The sequence below is a fragment of the Castor canadensis genome, chromosome 16, assembly GCF_047511655.1.
Source record: "Castor canadensis chromosome 16, mCasCan1.hap1v2, whole genome shotgun sequence".
NCBI lineage: Eukaryota > Metazoa > Chordata > Mammalia > Rodentia > Castoridae > Castor > Castor canadensis.
In genome coordinates, this window is record NC_133401.1 from 83,869,330 (window position 1) to 83,889,136 (window position 19,807).

General features: G+C 51.9%; 1 protein-coding gene across 1 annotated transcript in view; it reads right to left on the reverse strand.

Annotated features, from left to right (window-relative positions):
• Slit3 (slit guidance ligand 3) overlaps positions 1-19,807 on the reverse strand; it is a 557,919-nt gene that overhangs the window by 62,639 nt on the left and 475,473 nt on the right. Inside the window, exons 15-20 of the mRNA XM_074057753.1 lie at positions 12,729-12,879; positions 11,099-11,173; positions 8,118-8,261; positions 7,190-7,333; positions 5,570-5,733; positions 4,551-4,683 (exon numbers count right to left, since the gene is read on the reverse strand). Coding sequence (XP_073913854.1) covers positions 4,551-4,683; positions 5,570-5,733; positions 7,190-7,333; positions 8,118-8,261; positions 11,099-11,173; positions 12,729-12,879 — 811 coding nt within the window. The remainder of the gene's footprint in view (positions 1-4,550; positions 4,684-5,569; positions 5,734-7,189; positions 7,334-8,117; positions 8,262-11,098; positions 11,174-12,728; positions 12,880-19,807) is intronic.

Here is a 19,807-nt window from a genome sequence, read left to right on the forward strand (position 1 = left end):
AATAACCAGAATACAGGGAACTCAAAAACTAAGCTCCCCCAAAATCAATGACCCAATGAAGAAATGGGCAGATGATCTGAACAGAGTTCTTTCAAAGGAAGAAGTCCAAATGGCCAAAAAACACATGAAGAAATGCTCACCATCCCTGGCCATAAAGGAAATGCAAATCAAAACCACGTTAAGAGTCCACCTCAGTCCTGTTAGAATTGCTGCCATCTAGAACACAAACAGAAACAAATGTTGGCGAGGACGTGGGGAAAAAGGAACCCTCATACACTGCTGGTGGGAATGTAAGCTAGTACAACCACTGTGAAAAACATTGTGGAGGCTCCACAAAAAACTAAAAATAGATTTGCCATGGGATCCAGCAATTCCACTCCTAGGAATTTACCTAAAGGAATGTGAGTCAGGTTGTTACAAAGTCACCTGCACACCCACGTTTATTGCAGCGCTATTCACAATAGCCAAGCTATGGAAACAGCTAAGATGCCCCACCACTGACGAATGGAGTAAGAAAAAATGTGGTATTTATTCACAATGGAATTTTACTCAGCCACAAAGAAGAATGAAAGTTTGTTTGCAGGTAAATGGATGGAACTGGAGAACTATCATCTTAAGTGAAATTAGCCAGATTCAGAAAGACATTTGTTTTCTTTCATATGTGGGATATAGACCTAACACAAACACAGCAATATTATAAAAAATTGGCCATGCTAACGGGAGGTCACATATGATAGGCAGAGGGTAAAAGAAGGAAGTCATATATATATATATATGTGTGTGTATGGAAATGTCACAATGAAACACCCTGAACTATCTTAAATAAAAATGTCTTTTTTTTTTTTTTTTTTTTTTTTTTTTTTTTACAAAAACAGAGAACAAGAAGGCAAAACAGGTCCTGTCTAGGGAGTTGGTACCAGTGGGAGGGGAGAGGATGTGGGGAAATGGTGAGGGAGGGTGAATACAGAGCAAATACTGTGTACTCATGTATGTAAATGGAGAAATGAGACCTGTTGAAACCGTTCCAGGAATGGGGTCTGGGAGAGATACAGGAAAATGATGGAGGGTGTGAATTTAACTATGATATATTTGATATATTGTAAGAACTTTGGTAAATGTCACAATGTACCCCCCCGTGAAACAATAATCAAATAAGGGAAAAAAAGAATGCCCCTGATGAAGCAGTATATTCCTAATTCCTTATTGCTCTGCGGACACAGTGGGGGTGTGCACAGAGCAGTTATACAGCGCGTGAAGGGCACAGGTTGTCATGAGGAAAGGCACCTGTGTGGCCTTGTTCGCTGAACTAGCTGATTTTTAACTTTTCCATGAAACACTATTTTTACTTGAAAGGGTGGCTGGCAACCTGGTGATGTGGACAGGTACTTAGTAGATAGTTTCTTGCAAACGTGCAGAGCGAGTCTGTCACTTCAAGGCAAGCTGCTGATGACACTTGCTGCCACAGATCAAATCTGTGCTTTCAAGCCAAAATTAAAAATTTTGTGAAACTCACTGCACTAAGCTTGCTGGCTTCACCTTACTTAAGACTTTTCAGCGAAGGGGGCGGGGAGAGGGGGGCAGGGGGGAGAAATGGCCCAAACAATGTGTGCACCTATGAATAAATTTAAAAAAAGACTTTTCTGATGGGATTGGAGGTGATTGAATGGAATGATTTTTTAATATTGGACAATGAAATGTGTCAACATTTAGAAGAAATGCATAATTCAGTGAACCAATGTTTTCCAAATGATCAATGGGTGATGTCACAAGATCACTTCCTCCAAAGCACAAGACGGATCGGTGGGTTTTAGGGTAACAGAGGATGAAATGCTCACCGGAATGGGTGCAGGTTCCTCACGACACTTTCATGAACTCCCTCTGCTTGTGTTTTGGTGTCATCAAAGAAGACTAGGCATGACTGTCTGAAAGGTCTGTTAAAATACCTCTGCCTTTCCTACCACACATCTGCATGAAGCCAGACTCTGCTACCTCACCCCAAACAACGTATCACAACAGTGAATGCAAGGATAGGATAGTCCAGCTGTACTCCAGAAGCCAACATTAAAGACATCGGGAAAGAAATACACCATGTCCCTGCTCTCAATTGAACTGTCTTTTGGTTTGTTTGTTCTTATCTGAATATGCAATGGGTGTAGAATTACTAGTAAATATGTTTGCAATTTTTTTTTTTTTTTTTGGTGGGACTGGGGTTTGAACTTATGGCTTCACGCTCGCCAAGCAGGCGCTCTACTGCTGGAGCCACACCTCCAGTTTCAGAATCATTTTTAGGTGGAATAAAAAAGGATATTTACCTTTTTGTCAGTGTTAGTTTCTAATGTGGAAGAAGTCACAGGTGGAGCGCACGTCAATGCAAGTTCTTGGAGTCCTGGCAGGGTATGCGAGGTCCTGAGACCTTTCACGGTTGAGGCACTTCTGGGGTGCTGGCTCGGAGCACAGGACTGCTGCGGGGCAAGCCTCATCTCTCACCCTAACTGGACTGTTAACCCGCAACTTCTCTGTGAGTTTCCTGCCCCTCGGGGAGGGCAGGTGGTCCCCAGCCCTGCTGCAAGGATGACTTGCAAGAACTGAGTGTGAAAAAGAGGGATGTACTCATGGCGACAGAATCCAGAAGAGACACAGAGAGAAAGACCACGGGGCTCACATAAAATCACTTCCTGCTTGCATGGCCTTTGAGCTTGGCTGGCATCGCTGGGACCCTGCGTGCTGGCAGCACACCCCCACAACCTGCCCTTCGCAGAGGTGCTAGGCAACTTTGTTTTGCTGCTTCTCAGTGAATGACATTCAGTTTTGTTTTGTAAGCTGGCCCTCTGGCCTGAGCTGGCCAAGGGCACCGAAGGGCACTGAAAAGCCAACATCAGAAACCCTGGATCAAGGCTCCCAGAGGGACCTCTGCCACAGACGGCTGGACTACCAGCTCCTGCTTTCTCAGACACTCGTTTCCTGCTAGCCCTCCCCACTGTGGTCAGGAGAAGGTTAGGGACAGAAGTGAGCACATTCTTCCTTGGATCACTTCCTTGGTGTTGGGAACCCAGCCTCCATTTCCCAAAGCAGACCTCCGGTCTCCTCCCAAGGCGGTGATTTTGGCATCACAATTGTACCTGATCATCTTGGTGTTTCAGTGTCTGTGTCCTGAGGTTTGGGAAAGGCATCCTGGCCTTGCTTTCATGGCATTTTCTTCCTTTTAACATGAGGCCACTGGCATCCAATTGGCCCAGAAAGTAGCATGTACCTGGATTATTTTCTGCCTCTGTCCAAGCCCATGGCTGATGTGGATGCTTTGGTGACTGTCAGCGCTCCTCTCCTGCCCTAGGGCTGGAGGCCCCCATCACTGGCTCCCTCAGCATTGGGAAATGCCAGGAGCCACACTACGCTCAGGGTCTCCGTGCTGCTCTAAGAGACGGGTTATTCAGCTCCCATCCTTGGAGCTGCAGGTGAGAGACAGTCCCCCCAAAAGCATCCGGGTTGCATATTGCTAAGCAGGTGCAGAGGAGGGAGTGGCTCTGGGGTCAGGGGAGGGAGGGTGGAAACCAGAGTGTGCAAGTGTGGGTGTGCCACTGCAGGGCACTCTGGTCTTCTATTTGTCCCCTTTGCTGGTCTGCTCACCCCAGCACAGGACCTTTGTATCAACTTCCATCTGCTCTGCTCCCCTTCCTCCCTCCCTTCTGAGGACCTGCTCCTCTCCCTCCTGAACAGAGAGCCAGAGTCACGTCCTTAGGGACACATTCTGTTCGTCACCCCCAGTCCATCCTCTGCCTATTCACAGCACTTATCATGTTTTGTCACACCACATATGCTTCGGAGAGAATGGTGCAAACATCTCCACCTGCCCTGTGAGCCCCAGCCTCTGCCTTGCTTGCTAGTATCTCTCCATGCTAGCAGAGGGCCTGACATGCGAGGCCCAGGTCCACCTTGCTGGGCGAATGCAGGTGGGTACGAGAACAAGGCGTGGGTTGGTGGAGCAAACGCGCTGCTTCTCCAGTCCCAGCTGCATGGGTCCATGTATGTTCCAGAGAGAACACTGTGCCTGTCCACCTGCCAGAACCTTTCAGGGGCCACAGCAAGGTTTTCTGCCCAATACTGAGAGCCCACCAGGAGGAGAAGGGCTCTTGCTTCAGTTAACAGGGGCTTGGGGTGCAGGAACAAGGACGGGAGTGATGTCAGGAGTGTGGCGTGGGTGAGAAAGCGCCTGTTCTGCAGCGAGCAGTGCTCAGCATTGAGGGGAGCTTCATTTGCAAGACTGCCCTGCGCCCCACAGGGGACCGGCTTTGCGCCCTGTACCTTAAGTGAAGTCTGACTGAGAGACTGCTGGGGGCTCTAGCAAGGCAGAGTTCAGAGTGTGGCTTTGGGGGTACACAGGAAATGAGCCAATGACCTTTCACTTGTACTCTGACTTTGGAGCGAGCAGGGCCAGGCCAAGTGAGTAGGGAAGCTGGGCTGTCTGCCCCCTGGCCATCTTAGCACATCCCTGGGCCTCTTGCTGGGACTGTTGGTGTGGAAGGGGGTGGCGGCATGCTTGGGGAGGTACTCACAGCTCTGTCACATCCTTGGGCATGCCTTTGGGGAGGGCACGGAGCCCCTTGTTGCTGCATCTCACCACGGTGTCCACACAGGTGCACTGCTCTGGACAGCGTGGGCTCAGCGAGCAGCTGCTCTCCTCCTTGCCTGTGGGGAGCCCAGAGAGGGTGAGTGGGGTAGAGGTGAGCCCCTCTCCAAAGGGGAGAAGCTGAGCAAGGCAGGGTGACAGGCTGGGATGTCCTCAGCCAAGGCCAGCTATGCCCTGCCCCAGTTTTGAGTCCCAGCCAGGACCAAGGTTGCTGGGGACCTGTGTGGCTGCAGCAGGAGGACACGAGCCTTCCTTTTACTGCATTCAACACAAAATGAAGACTATGGCAGCTGCTGACTAAGACTTGATGGGCCAGAGCAATGGGCAGGAAAGAGGCTGATGTTAGCCAGATCAGGAATGAGACAAACTGATGGAGGAATGTCATGACTGTCCTTTCCCTTCCCCCTTCTGCTCCCTTCTCCCCTCCCGCCACTACACGATCCCTCTAGGGGCGAGTGTGTCCCTATCCCCCGTTATACCTAAGCCTCCGTCCATCTAAGCCAGTTCATCTGTCCTTAGATAACCCACAGCAATCAAGTAAGGAACTGTGCTGGCTTGAATTCCTGCAAACACACCCTCGGGATCCTGACACCCAAAGCCTCAGCTCTTTGGGTGCTTGTGTCCCTACCCAGCGACAGGACTTTCCTGGAAGCCTGTTTCTCACGTAGTCTGAGGCCCAGGGCTTCCATGTCCAGTTGCGTAGGCTGTGTACAGCACAAGGCGGGCACACGGTCTAAGGGGTGCCAGGCTCACTGCGGACACGAGTAGATTAGGATATTTGGTATGACAGCACGGATGGTGGTGTCTTGCTGTAATGAAGTTAGGGTGTTTTCAGGGGATGTCTGATTGGCGGAGGCGCTGCAGGAGCCATGCAGGCTGCTGGATGGGGGAGTGGAGTCAGGTCCCTGGGATCCCTCGCCCCCCCTGTCCCCACCGCGCTCTCACCATCACAGGTGAAGTCCTGCACAGTCACATCCTGGATGGGGATCTCTCTGAGGAAGAAGGGCTGCTGGCACCGGGGATTCCCGCTCACGATGCGTTTCCTCCTGAGCCACCGGCCGAGCCAGGCCAGGTGGCAGTTGCAGTTGAATGGGTTGGACAGGAGGTTTCTGGGGGAGAGAGGGGGGGTGGGGTTGGTCATTGTGGCCGGCCCAGGCCAGCTCTCCTTGTGGGACACACAGGGCCTGGGTTTGGGCAGGGGATGCTGAGTTCTTTCTGTGACCCACATGGTGGTTGCAGTGTCTCCTGAGTGGCTCTGTGGCTTGTCCCCTGGCCCCTCCTTATAATCAGAGTCCTTGGCATCTGGCCAAGCAGCCTTCCTGGGGCTCTGTGTCCAGGCAGGACAGCTCCCTTGCCCCTTCCTCCTTTGCACCCTGCATGTCCTCCCTGGCAGCCGTCAGCTTTGTGACAACTGGTTCTGGTTAATACCTGCCTCACATCTTGGACTGAGACTCCAGAGGTGGGCAGCTCTGTGTGTTCAGAAACCAGGGGGACACCACCATGGGTACTTTACCCGCGTCTGCGGGATGACATGGGACGGACGGAGGATCAGGGGTGGCAGTGGCTGTCACTGAGCGCTGGCTTCAGGACCAGGGCCACGTCAAGCACCTTACATGTCCATCATCCCACACTCGTCACAACCACCTCACAACTCTGCTCGTTTCACCGAGGCAGGGAGGGCTTGCAAGGGAAGGTCGCCTCAGGGCGGGGGCCCAAGTGGCTGCAGGGTGAGCCGGCACTCAAGAGCTGGGAGCCTGCTGTCCTGGGTGTGAGTCCTGCTCTGACATTTTTACAGCAGGAATTTGGGCAGGGTTCCTTGAGTGTCACACCTGGCCCTCAGTGCCATGACTCTGGCTCCTCTGAGTCTGTGTCTCTGGATTCCCAGTGTGGAGGCACTGAGGAAAGGCCAGAAACAGACCAAAGTGCACTGGCCCAGTGTGTTCGTTCCTAGTTCATCACTCCCTCCTGTGACTGTCACAGTCCCAGTCTTTCATTTATTCAGGAGTTACAGCCAGACTTCCGGCACGGGTCTGAGTGAGGCTGCAGCCATGTTCCTTTGGGATGTATCTCATGGGAAGCAGACAGTATACAGCTAGCATCTAATAAGTAAATCACAAAGCTTCTTAGGAAACAGTCAGAAAGATGAGGAGAGCAGAGCTAAAGGGACGAGCAAAGGGTGGAGGTCCCCCCCCATCTAGTCTGCTTCAACCAACCACAGGACCTTTGCACACACTCTTGTTGTGCTGAAGGAAGTGCACGTCTCACTTTCTACAATGAGCTAACCGTCCAGAATGTAGCCCTAGTGTCTCAACAAAGCCCCTGTTGGATTTTCATGTCACCGTGGAGCTGCCTTCTGTGGTAATTCACTATGCCATGAGCTCCAGCAAAGGGGAGCCAGGTCTGTGTATCCTTTGCCCCTAGAGGGTGACTGACACATACAGGGGGCCCAACAAGTGTTCAGAAAGAGGACAGTTAGCTGACCTTGGCCAAAGACAGAGGGGCCGGGAGGTTGGAGAGGCCTGTAGAAAAGGGGTTAGAGGGAGTGGACGGTGGATCAGAACTCACATGGTAGACAGGGAGACAAGCGTGGTGAAGGCGCCAGGGGTGATGGTGGCAATCCGGTTGTCATAGAGGGACAGCAGCCTCACGGAACTCAGGCCAGCAAAGGTGTCGTTGCTCACGCAGCTGATCAAATTGCTCCTCAGCATCCTGGAGGACAGGGTGCGAGTGTCCCCTACAGTGCACAGGTAGGGGACACTTCTGCCAGTTCCCGGCTCAGCCCGTCCCACTGCCCTGCCATGGGCAAGGCCTGGCTCCCTGTGCCGGGCACAGGCGTGTGTGCATTCTTGCCTGGGCTCGCTTCCCAACGCACAAGGGCGTGCACACCGTGTGCCTGTCTGTGTGGCCACGGGTATTTCCCGGAGGAGATGGAAGAATTGAGAAGTCGCTGTGCTCAGGAAATCAATGTGCGTCAACTCCCTGTATAGCTATCCTTATCTCAACCAGCAAAAACCCTTGCTCCTTCCTATTATTGCTTATTCTCTCTCTACAACAAAATTAGAAATAAGGGCAAAATAGTTTCTGCTGGGTATTGAGGGGGGGAGAGGGAGGGGGTGGAGTGGGTGGTAAGGGAGGGGGTGGGGGCAGAGGGGAGAAATGAACCAAGCCTTGTATGCACATATGAATAATAAAAGAAAAATGAAAAAAAAAAAAAAAGAAGTCGCTGTGCTGCGTGTGTGCGCGCCTTGATGGGTCACTTTCGCGCCTCCCTCCACGGCTCCAGCGTGCGCGTGTGCAGGTGGGTGAGTGGTTCTGAGTGGGTGTGCCGGCGTGTGTTGGGGTGCTCAGCACATCCGCTCAATCCCCATCAAAGGCTGGGAGAAGGCTGATGACCCTGTCCCCGGTGAGGAAGGGATCCTGCAGGCCAGGACAGCTCCTGCAGCTGCTCCCTGACTCCCCTGCCCTCCGTCCCTGCCGGGGCTCCAGCACTCACAGGGTCTTGAGGCCACTGAGGCCGCGGAACATGCGCCCGTGCACCATCTCCAGCTGGTTCCCTGTCAGCATCAGCTCCTGCACGCCTGCCGCCCCGTCAAAGGCACCTTCCCGTACCTCCTTGATCTTGTTGTTGCTCAGGTTTCTGGAAGGAGGGGACAGAAGCCAGGAGGGTGGAGGTGGGCCAGGTCGGGAGCTAGGGAGGGGACCCCCCCAGAATGCAGGCGGATGAGCCCCCTACCTCTCTCCCTCTCTCTCCCTCTCTCTCTCTCTCTCTCTCCACTGGTGGGGATGGAGGACAAGATGCCCTCCCACTGAGCACACCACAGCCGTGATGTCAGTCTTGGCCCTTCAAGGGTTGGTCCTTGGCACCTGTGCTCTGGGAGCAGGGAGCCCTCCCGCAGCAAGTGGGACATCACAGGGGACTTGGAGGCCCTTTGCTGTAATTGTTTTTTCAACGTCCAGGAGACTGGGGGAATTAAATCAGAGCTTCTCAAACTGATTTTCTCCCTCACCACATTCTCACCAAGCAGTGATTTGTAAGAAGAGAGAGGGCAGGAGAAAAACATAAGCTAAGTCCCCCCCTTGGGGTAAAGCATTCGGGAAACCCTGACGTCAATGGACTCCCTTTTTTTAGTGGGACTGGGGTTTGAACTCAGGGCTTTGCACTTGCAATGCAGGCGCTCTACCACTTAAGACACACCTCCAGTCCATTTTGCTCTGATTATTTTAGAGATGGGGTCTCGTGAACGAGTTGCCCAGGCTGGCCTTGACCTGCAATCCTCCCGATTTCAGCCTCCCAGGTAGCTGGGATTATAGGCATGAGCTGCTGGTGCCTATATATACATTGGTGTTTATTATATATAAATTACTACAAGAGAGCTTTGACAGTCACACCAAACCTGTAAAACAGTCACACCAAGCCTGTAAAACAGCACCATCAGACAGATACCACTACTGTCCCATTTTATGAATGGGGAGACTAAGTTTCAGAGAGGTTAAGTAACTTGCTCAGAGTCACACAGCTGGAAGGACTTGATGTGAAGCCAGGTTTTTTGGGACACGAAAAGCTCTTCTCCAAACCCCCTTTTGTAAGTATTTCCTTGGTGACTTGAGGACCTCCCTTACATTACTGCTCTTCCTTCCTTCCAGCTTCCCTTCCTGCCTGCCTTTCTGCTTCCCTCCCTTCCTTCCTTCCTTCCTTCCTTCCTTCTTTCCTTCCTTCCCTCCTTTCCTCCTTCCTCCCTCCTTCCCTCCTTCCTTCCCTTCCTTCCTTCTTTCCAGCCCAGGGTTGTGGAGGCAGCTCAGCAGGACACTCAACCCACGTGTTCTCTCCTGTCTTTGCAGGACCTGGGCAGAGGCCATGCCCTGTCTTTCATCCTAATTTCCTCACATTTGCTGTTTCTGTGTGTGGTGCTGGAGATGGAACCCATGGCCTCCACACCACACGTGAGGCACGAGCCCTACCACTGAGCTACACGCCAGCCCTCATCTTCCTTCGGATCTTTGTGGTCACTTGTGAGGAAGGTGAACTTATTTCTGCAATGCAAATGAAACCGGAAAGTCTAAGCACATTCCTAGTTAGCAGGCTGAGGAGGGAAGAGCTGATGCTAGAACGAACGCAGGGCTGCCTGTTGGTTCTTCGCCCCTGAACCTGGATCCCCGGCTGCCTTAGAGCAGTCCTGATCTCCATTCCAGCATGGCAGGTGTGAGGACGGGCTGATGATATCTGCCCCTTTGGATAAGGTCTGGAACTACGTTTTACCACACTCCCCACCACTCCCTTTTGTCACATGGTTGCTGAGGCTCGTTTTGGCTGGAAATTAGCACATGTCTGTGCTGTTTTCCTTGGCAAACACAAACAGTTCTCTGTGTTCATGTACCTGTCAAAAGCAGGAATATGAAAAGGGGTTTGGGGTGTATAAAGGGGAGAGGTTAGGAGAGTTCTCCAGGAAACATAAGGTCAACAGGGTTGTTCACTTTTGTTATGTGGATTTAAATCAGTGTTCTCTGCCCTGATAAGAGTTGTTAGGAGTCCTCCTCTCTCGGACAGAGAAGCAGCTGTACAAACAGAAAATTTTCAAGTCAATGAATTTTCTTTATAAAAGGGAAAAAGTACCCTGCCCACTAGGCAAACAGGCTCTTGGTAAGCTGGATGCAGTTTAATACCTGCCTCATGGCCAGGCAATAGGAAGTGGTGGTGGTCGGGGGTGGGGGGGTCAAAGAAGAGCACCCCAGGAGTCCTATGGTGAAGAACCTCGTCTCTGTGCTGGTACCTCTGCTGGGGTGCCCCGGAAAAGAAGAGGAGGAAACAACCCAACCTAACCCTGGTGTGTGCAAGTGGACCCAAGTCTGAGCCCCACTTCTGAAGTTTATTTGCTGTGTGGTCTTAGAGGAGTCACTGACCTCTCTGAGGCCTGGCTCTTCCTGGTCCAGGACAAGTACTTGAATAGCACATATTATTCTTGTCATTGCTATGACTTGGCCCAAACTCCTGGGCAGGGAGCAGGCTAGAATGACAGGCAGCCCTGTGCCAAGAAGCCAGGGGACCTGGGGACTTTGAGACTGAATGCACTGGGAGGACCACTGGGATTGTCACTCAGAGGTGCCTCGCTGATCCGGAGGCCTTCAGTTCCACCTAAGAGCAGGTGTCTACATGGTCACTCCCTCCAAATGCACAGTGATGAGTGCCACACCCCACTGTTCCCTTGCTGACCCTTACTGAGTCCCTCCCACTGCCCCCTGAGGGGACACTGGGTGTGGGGTGGGGGCAGAGCAAGGGATGCCTGCTTGCACAACACGCTACAACCTAACCACAGCCAACTTTCAGCTGGGTCTGTGTCACATGGTCCTGCTGACCCTGGGGGATCAGGCGGAGGCTGAGAGGGAGAGGGGACACCAGCGCTCTGGCATCGGCTCTGCTCTGAACACCACGCTGGCCAGGGAACGGAGGCAGCTGCCAGGTTCTTGAGCTTGACTTACATTTTCCGCAGGTTGGGCAGCTTCTTGAAGATGCCGGTGGCCTCCAGGACAGAGATCTCATTGTCGTTCAGCCGCCTGCGGGGGAAGCCAGAGAGGGGGTGAGCTGTGGGTGAGGCCCCTCCTCTGCCCCCCTCCACTCGGCTTTCGCTCCACCTGAAGTTCACATCCAGTGAAGGTCAACAGAGTCACAGGGATCATGTGCCAGCATGAGGGGCTCTCAGGAAGGGGCAGGAGAGAGAGGAGCAGCCTCCTTCTACAGGAAGCCCTCTGGGATGGGGTGGAGGGAACATTTGAATCCTCTGTATGGCCATGCATAGTTCTCAGCACCCAGTCAAACGCCAAGGACCTGCTTTCATCTTGTGGGGTTACCAACAGCAACTTAACATGCCCCCCATGAAGTCTGGGGCCTCTTAATCCTCAGGTTGCTCAGTCCCTTCCTGATCACTTCCCCCCACCAGGTGGTGTCCAGGGCCTCCACGCCCAATAGTCCTCCGAGCTCAGGGAGGTCCATGAGCCAGCAAAGCAGGGCCTTGCTGTGTTCTATGGTGACGAGAAAAGTCAGAGAACAAGAATAATCTGCTGGAGGATTGTGGTTCAAGACCAGCCCAGGAGAAATAAGTTACCGAGTCACTATCTCAACCAATAAACTAGCCGGGTGTGGTCGTTCGTGCTGTAATTCCCCTTACACAGAGGCACAGGTAGGAGGATGGCAGTCTGAGGCCAGCCCCAGGCGGAAATGCAAGAGCCTATCTGAAGAATTACTAAAGCAAAAGAAGGGGAGGGAGAGGGGCTCAAGTGGTAGAGCACCTGCCTGGCAAGCTGGAGGCCCTGAGTTCAAATCCTAATACTGCCCAAAAAAGAATAACCATGAGACCGCCAGCACTTACTCAGGGCTTAGTCCCTGCGGGACTCGAGAGGAATGCCCTGCTTGAGCCTCTTTCTTAATCTTAACCAACCAGGGCGGGAGGCACCATTGGCCTATTTCACAGCTACCGAACTGAGCCTCAGAGCTGAGAAGCAACTCCCCCAGTCTCAGCAAGATGGGAGGAGATGGGGGTCAGATGCAGAGCTGTTAGCCAGAACCTGTGCCGTCCTCCCTACTAAGCTCTTTTTTTTTTTTTTTAAATAAACCTACACGTTCCTTCAACAGTGTGGTTAATAGGAGGTGCACATATATTTAACCATTCTAGGTTTTAAGAATTTTGTTTTTACTTATTATTTTGACTGTGCTTGATCAAAGCCATGTATAGTAAATCCGTGAGTAAGGTGGCCTTTCTGTACATATATGTAGACCACAAAGAAACTACTTGCTTTTTTTTTTTTGGCAGTACTGGGGTTTGACTGAAGGCCTCAAGACCGTTAGGCAGGTGCTCTATGGCTTGAGCCACGCCTGCAGCCAACGGGGGCCATTTGATTTGTTCAGGAAATAGTTGTAGAACGGATGAAAGAACGGTCTTTGCTTACAAGCAAGTGGGCTATGGATGCCCGGGTGTCTGCAGAGAGGACAGGTCAAGAGCACCCACACACCTGAGCCAGGTCGGGGTCACTCCAGAGACTTATCTGGGCCTGCTCCAGGTGACCGGGTCTGTGTTTGAAGGGGCAGGCTGTTCATGCATGGCGAAGGACTTACAGGTCAGTGACGTATTCTGGGATGTGGCTTGGGACACGGGCCAGCTTCTGGTTGGAGCAGTCCACGATGGTCCCCTCACAGCGGCACTTCTGGGGGCACACGAGGTCCATGAAGCACTCGCTGCTGAGGCGGCTGAGGTAGTCCTCGGAGCCTGGGCGGGCCAAAGAGGGGGCGTCAGCATCACTGGGGTTCCACCGCGTGGGCCCAGGTTCTGGGTAGTAGGGGTGGAGGTGAGTTGGGAGGTGTATGTATGGGGGGTCAAGTGACAGATATTGCCTTCACTATCTGTCCACCTTCCTGGCACTCTTCCCTGTCCCTAGCCCTGCTTCCCTTGTAGTCTTTGTCATTTGTCACTTTCCAGGAAACCAGGCTCAAGATGTCTGGGCTCCTAGGCTTTTGAGAAGCTGACAAAAGTAACGATGTGCTCTGAGAAATGCTGCAAGGCACAGGGGCCCAGAACGCAGCCCACGGTCATAGGGAGAGCCTGCTCCACGAGCCTACCCTTCACGGCAACTCCAGATGTTCACGATAATCCAGATGGAAGAGATTTTGATAGGACTTCTGTGGGGGCTACTGCAGGAGTGGGAATGACGTATGGGAAGGGGTCCAGGACTCACTGGCAATAGACGAAGCCAGGCATGCAGTCCTAAATAAACAATGGTATCTGACCTTGTTGTCGGTAAGGTAACAATGAGGGCTAGGTACAGGGGTGTGGGGGGAATTAGAGCCCACAATCTTTTTTTTTGTCGTTTTTAATAGTGAGGCTTGACCTCAGGGCCTTCACCTTGAACCACTCTGCCAGCCTTATTTTTGTGAAGGGTTTTTTGAGATAGGATCTCATGGAATTATTTGCCTGGGCTGGCTTCGAACCACGATCCTCCTGATCTCTGCCTCCTGAGTAGCTGGGATTACAGGCGTGAGCCACCAGTGTGAGGCTAGAGCCCACAATCCTAACGGTTGGGAATTTGGCCCAGAGTTGTCTGATAGTCCTTTTTCTTTTTTTTTTAAAAAAGATAATCCAAATATTAAAAAATATTGGTAATGCATTTACATTTGAAACACTGTGAAGACCAGCAAAATGTACCTGAGGGTCAGATTCGATTTCTGCCCTAGAGTAAGCAGAAGGTTGGAGCTAAGACTTCTGTTTTTCAGAAGTGCATTTCTCTCAAGGTCATACAGTAATGGTAACAGGTCTGACAGTTGATGTCTCTGAGAGGCGCCCGGAGGGGGGGGGTAGCCAGGCAGACCTCATGAGCCCATGAATTATGCTGGCCGTTATGGGGGGCTCTGGCTCTCCTGTCAGACGTGAGCTTGTTGGTGGCTCCAGGCTTCTTCATTCTCCCTCTCCCATATTTCATCAGCCCAAAGCAAGGCACAAATGTGAGTGAGCTCAGTCCACAATTGGTCCACTGCCTAAGTTGGGTATCACTGGCACCTGTGTCCTATGTGTGTGTGTGTGTGTGTGTGTCTGAAGCATTGCAGAGTGTCAACACCACTGGTTTGCTGACTGAGTTGAGGCATTATGTTAGTGACCTTCTCTGCGTTAGGGTGATACAGACATGGACGGTGCATGGGTGTTAGCAGCGGAGGGCCTGGGTTTGGCCAGCCTTGGCTGTTGCTAGCCTCGGCTCTCCACATATAAAATGGAATTAAATAACCGTTCCTATCTTACAGGGGTTGGCATAAGGATGAGAGGTCAATGCCATGGAGAATCTGTGAGAAGGAGGCAGGTGTAGTGTGCCTGGTATTCTGCTGTTGTTTGTTCCTAGGTCTTAGTGGAACATTTGGCTGGTGGGAGGCTGCTATGGTGCCGGTGGGGCTGGTGGTATTAGCTGACGTTACTAACCGTGTACATGGCTGACGCAATGCTCTCAGACTGTCAACCCATTTGATCCCTGCAATACCCCAAGTTATAACTCCGTCTCATAAATGAGGAAACTGAGACTTACTCGGCACCCAGGCCACGGCACAGGGACAGACCACGGCCCATGTGACTCACTGTAGGGACAGACCCAGGGCTCATGTGACTCAAGCTATGCTGTTCTGCAAATGTGCTCTTTGCTAGAATCTTTATTCCAGTGCCTCTGGCTACAGTCACAGAGTGGAACATGGTGGAGGCAGATCAAATAGGGTTTCTCCTCCATTGAGGTATGGTGAGGCAGAGAACAGAAGTCTCCCTCCCTTTTGGCTTCCAGACTCCTGTCTCATCTCCCCGTGGAGATACTCAGGAATGAACTTGGTGAGGCTCTGATCTTGAAGCGACACTGTCTACTTAAAACAGGGACTCAGAAGCCAGGGCGTGTCTGCCTTTCCTGACCTGGTCACTCCTCTTCCTCTCCTAAGCTTGTGTGAACAAAATCCACGCACATGTCCTCACGGTTTTGTAGGTGGCTTCCTGGTCTAATGTACCCTGCAAATCCCTTGCTCTCCATTGGCCAGCATCTGGCGTCCTGAGTAACTCGGATTGGACCATTTTCCTAGACACATGGGTGTGCCGGGCCAGGGTGAATTTCATTTGCAAACCCTGCCGATGACTACCCACTCGTGTCCCTGCTGGACGGGAGGGTCCATGTGGTGATGGTGACAGCAGGGCACTTTGCACGTGTGCACATTCTCCCTCTAGAATGTGTCTATAATGTGATCCCTGTGAGCCACAGGAACCATGATTGCTGATCAAAGGCCGGAAGATAGGAGGAAACTCAGTTTGCTCGTAACACGATGAGCCTGAAGACACACACCGGCTGGGGACAGCCGCCTATTAAATGCATTTTCGTTTTAATCAAGGTGAGAGCGGTGTGTAGCTAGCAGGAATCGCTCTCAGTGGGATAGTTAGATTATAACTGGCGGACCTCTGTGGTAGAGCCGCTGACCCATTTTAATGAAATGATTTTGCAATTAGATTTGATGGACTAATGTGTTCTTTCCAGCATTTTCCCCCTGCTGTCTTTGTTATTGTCCTGCTTTTGCAGTAACGAGGGAGTCGGAGAGTGATATTTTATACGAATGGGAGTCACGGCGTATGTACATAACCAAAAAAGTTCGCTCCCAGTCAGAGCCGGCCTGAAATGCCACTTTCGTCACTTCATATTTCATTACTGGAACGACCCAGGGTTCCTGAGAGCCATTTGTTATGCCTGATGCGCATAACTACCCCAAAGTATTTTTAACTTTCCCGAGCTTTAAAAGTCAATTTCAATCTCAATGCGTATTTGTCACTGCCAGAAATACTTCGGAGGAGGGAAACAACAGAAATAGGCCATGTCTTCTCATCTTTGGGGTGAGTTCAGACAGGAAAGATCTCGGACGATGCATAGAAGGGTCATAAAACCCATCCTGAGCTAAGCAGCCTTGGAAGAGCTGGTGTTGTCTGGCGTCCAGCCTGCTCCTGCCCCTCTAGCCCTCCTCCCCTCTCTCTGCAAGCTTAGGACAATGACACTTGGTACACGATCACAGAAAGCTTTAATAGAGGGGGTGGTGGTAAAAGGTGGAAATCCACAGCAATGCAATTTTGTTATAAATCCCTGCCCTATGGCCACTTCCCAGAAGGAATGCATGTGCCATTTGAAAGGTCACGGGGCCAGGGCAGGTCAGGAGACAAAGCTCAATTCTCTGGATGGATTCAGCTGGGCTGGGATCAGAGGTCGGCCTGGGACCCAGGGTGGCTCAGCTGTCAGCCTGCATTGTGTGTCCCTTTTGGGCAGCTAGTTTGTTGACTGAAAGTCACAGATTCATCACTATCTGATCAGCAAGGGGCCTGCCAGCTCAGGTGCCCAGAGCTATCCTTCACTACCCCCAATGTCCCTAAGATGGGTGGGATGAGAGAAAGAAGGGAAGGAGCAGAAAGAGGAAGGGGGGATAGCACAAAGTCCTGTCGGGCTCATCATCATAAGTGGTGATGAATCAAGAGGACAGGGAGAGACTGGGAGCCGCCCAGGCACCAGTGGCTGCAACACACCAACTTTTTAGGACTGGTTTGGCCAGCAGTGGGGCAGGAAGCTGTCCTAGCAAGCTCTCTCTGTCAGAGTCTAGTACGTGTGCAGCCGTCTGCAGGAAAGCAGACGGAAATGCTCGTGGTGGGGGCTGGTCACAAGCTTGCTGCCACAGATCAGGGCTGTGCTGATGGAGGGGTGCCATTATAGTTCCACTCCCAGAGGCCTGGGCCCTGGCAAGGTGGGGGCAGTGCCTGGAACTCAGGACAGCCCCTTCTGGAAGAAGGGAAGGAGGATTTCTGCAGGCTCGAGGATTTGCTCTGCACCCAATGAGATCTTGGCATGTTCACGCTAGCAAGGACCAGCTATCTCAACAAAACACTTTTTCTTATTCAAGTTCTTTTTCCTAACAGGTGCAAGCTTGAAGCAAATGTTAAAAATATTCAAGTCCCTATCGATTCAAGATTTTAACATTTTTCTAAGTCGAAGCAGTCAGAATGTCCACAGCTGGGAAGGCTGAGCAGTGCAGAGGTAAGCAAGTTAATTAACCTCTTGGTGCCTCAGTGTCTTTATCTGTAAACTGGGGCATAGACCTGTGACAACTAAACAAGGAAATGGTGTAAAATGGCTGGGCACTCAACCCACAGTAGGTACTAAATACATGTTTAAGAGGCAAACAGGATACCCCATTACTCGTCAATGACTGGGTCCACACCAGGATGGGAGCCCAGAGTCCAGATCCGGGTTCTAAGCCAGGGTTGGTTTCCACCTTAGCTCTCTCTCTCTCGGGATAGGGGACAGACATTAGCTCAGGTACCAACAGCACCATGTTCTGGCCAGGATGTGTCAAGCAAGAAAAAGCGACTATGCTCCCCGTCTTTATGGTCAGAGACAGCAAGTCTCTGCACGGCCCCCACCTGGCAGGTGATTAGTGCCAGGTGACAATCCCAGCTCCTCAGTGTTAACTGTGCTTGAAACTCGAGATTGGACTTCTTGTCTCATAGGATCAGGGCAAAGTATCCATGAGGAGTGGGGGTCAAATTCAGAAGGAGCCTCTGTTTAAGTTCAAAGTCTCATGCTCAAATTCAAGTGCATGCTCGTAACAGAGAGGTGGTGAGGAAGGTCACCAGCAGGATGAATTCCCTTTGGGTCAGCTTCCATTTGGGCAAATAACGTTGGCTGGGGGCTTTCCCACGAAATGGTGGGGCATATGCCTGGGGTATGCTTGCTCTCTTTGAATGGAAACCTGGAGTCTAGCTATTACTCCTTGGCTGGCATCGAGACCAGATTTGGGGGATGGCAACTGCATTTTGGGAAGAACTGTGGATACTGAGCTTGGTGTGGGCCCAGGGTGCTTCTCCATCTCCTTTCGCCCTGAGCCTGACTCCTCGAGCCTCCCACCCCCCTGCCCTCTGAGCGGAGAGGCGGGTCTGGCAGGTGGTGCTCCAGAGAGAGGTGTCCAGCGGCGGTGGCGGCCATGCTGCAGGAGAGCACGGTGCTTTCCGCGGTGCTTGACAGAACCATGTTCCGTTTCCATCGTTCTACCACATGGTTAGATCAAGCACAAAGGAAAGCCCCGCGGCGACCGTCAGAGTCAAGGTCAGGAAGCAGCGTCAGAGAGAGGACAGGAGCGCTCAGAGGAAGCAGCGTGGAGAAGCGGAAGCCGGGGCAGGCCCCCGCTGGGCGTGATTAGTGCCAGGAATGGAGTTCCACAGGATCCATGCTGAAGATGGGGGCCTGGAGCCCACGTGCCCACCCAGGGAGACTCAGGAGGAAGGAGAGACACGGGGGTGGGGGGGGGCCATCAGACACCCATGCTCAAGAGCTTCTGGTCAGAATGGCCCTTCCCAAAGGGGTCACGGAGCACGCAGACATTCTGAGGGCACACCCTGGGCCTGAAGGGAACACTGTCCTTATTTTATCACATCCTTTGATCTGATTTTAGACACCAAACACAGCAAAGTGTCATCTATGTGCTTTTTGACACAGGGACAACCCCAGTGGCTGAGAGGTTCCACCGTATCCACTACTTCCACCCCCTCAAATAGAGACAGTCTACCTCTATTTGAAGTCTGGCTCTTCTTTAGGGAAAGCCCTCTTTGACATTCCCAGCTGGGGAGTTTCCTTAGTATCTTTCAGGGTCCCCAGAAACCCTCTGGCTGATAGCTATCCATTCCAGATCACTTAGGGTTTAGCAAAGGAGAGGTGTGGAATTAAAAGAGAAAACACATCTTCCTACTCAGAGAGGAAGGAGGACAGGAAGCCACTGGGGCCTTGGGTTTGGGACTGAGAAAACTACAATCACCACAGTGACAGTGAGTGACAGCGGCTAGTGGCTGCTGATGAGGAAGCTCTATCAGACTTCGAGAAGAAGGAAAGGTGTGTGTGGGTGTGAGGGGGCTCAATTGATTAGCCCGATTCCAGGGTCCTTTTTGATTTCCTGGTCTCCTCCCATGACAGGGAATCATAGGAGTTGGTGAGCTGGGCCAAGTATCAATGGTCCTAGAAGCCAAGGGCCCAGGTGAGGGCACCCAGACTTTGTACATCCCTCTGGATAGGCAAGGGGCATTTTTCTGCACCTTCTGAGTTGGGGCTTCCTCCCACTTAGCATTGAGCTAGAGCTGTGTACCTCTTGAAGAGACTGGAGCCAAGGCCAGGTGATGCAGAACCCCCCTGCCTGACCTCTGACAGGATGGACAGGGTTACTGACATACCACAATATGTTTTTGGGACTAACTTCATCGGTGAGATGTTCCCAGCATCCCACAGTGCATGGGTTTTCTGCAATGATGGACCAGTTAGAAAGAGCCTGGCCACAGTCAGCCATGCTGGTCCCTCCATCTCTGTACTCCCATCGGAACAAGTTGCTGTAACATAGTCTCTACTCTATGTTGACCGCCCGCCCACCCCCGTCACGCAGGGCTCTGTGCACACTCTGGTTCTATGAGTTTGATCAAGATCACGATATCTGAGCAGGAGAAATTCACCCCTCACATGTACCAAAGCCTTAAAACTCCCCTCTCCTCTTCGGTGTCCTCCAAGTGGACATCGAGGGACCCAGAAGCAAACTGTTTAGAATCTTCATAGTATGTGAGCGGTCCTGGGGTTCAGATCTCGGCTTGGGAATGATAACCTCTATCTTAGACTTGG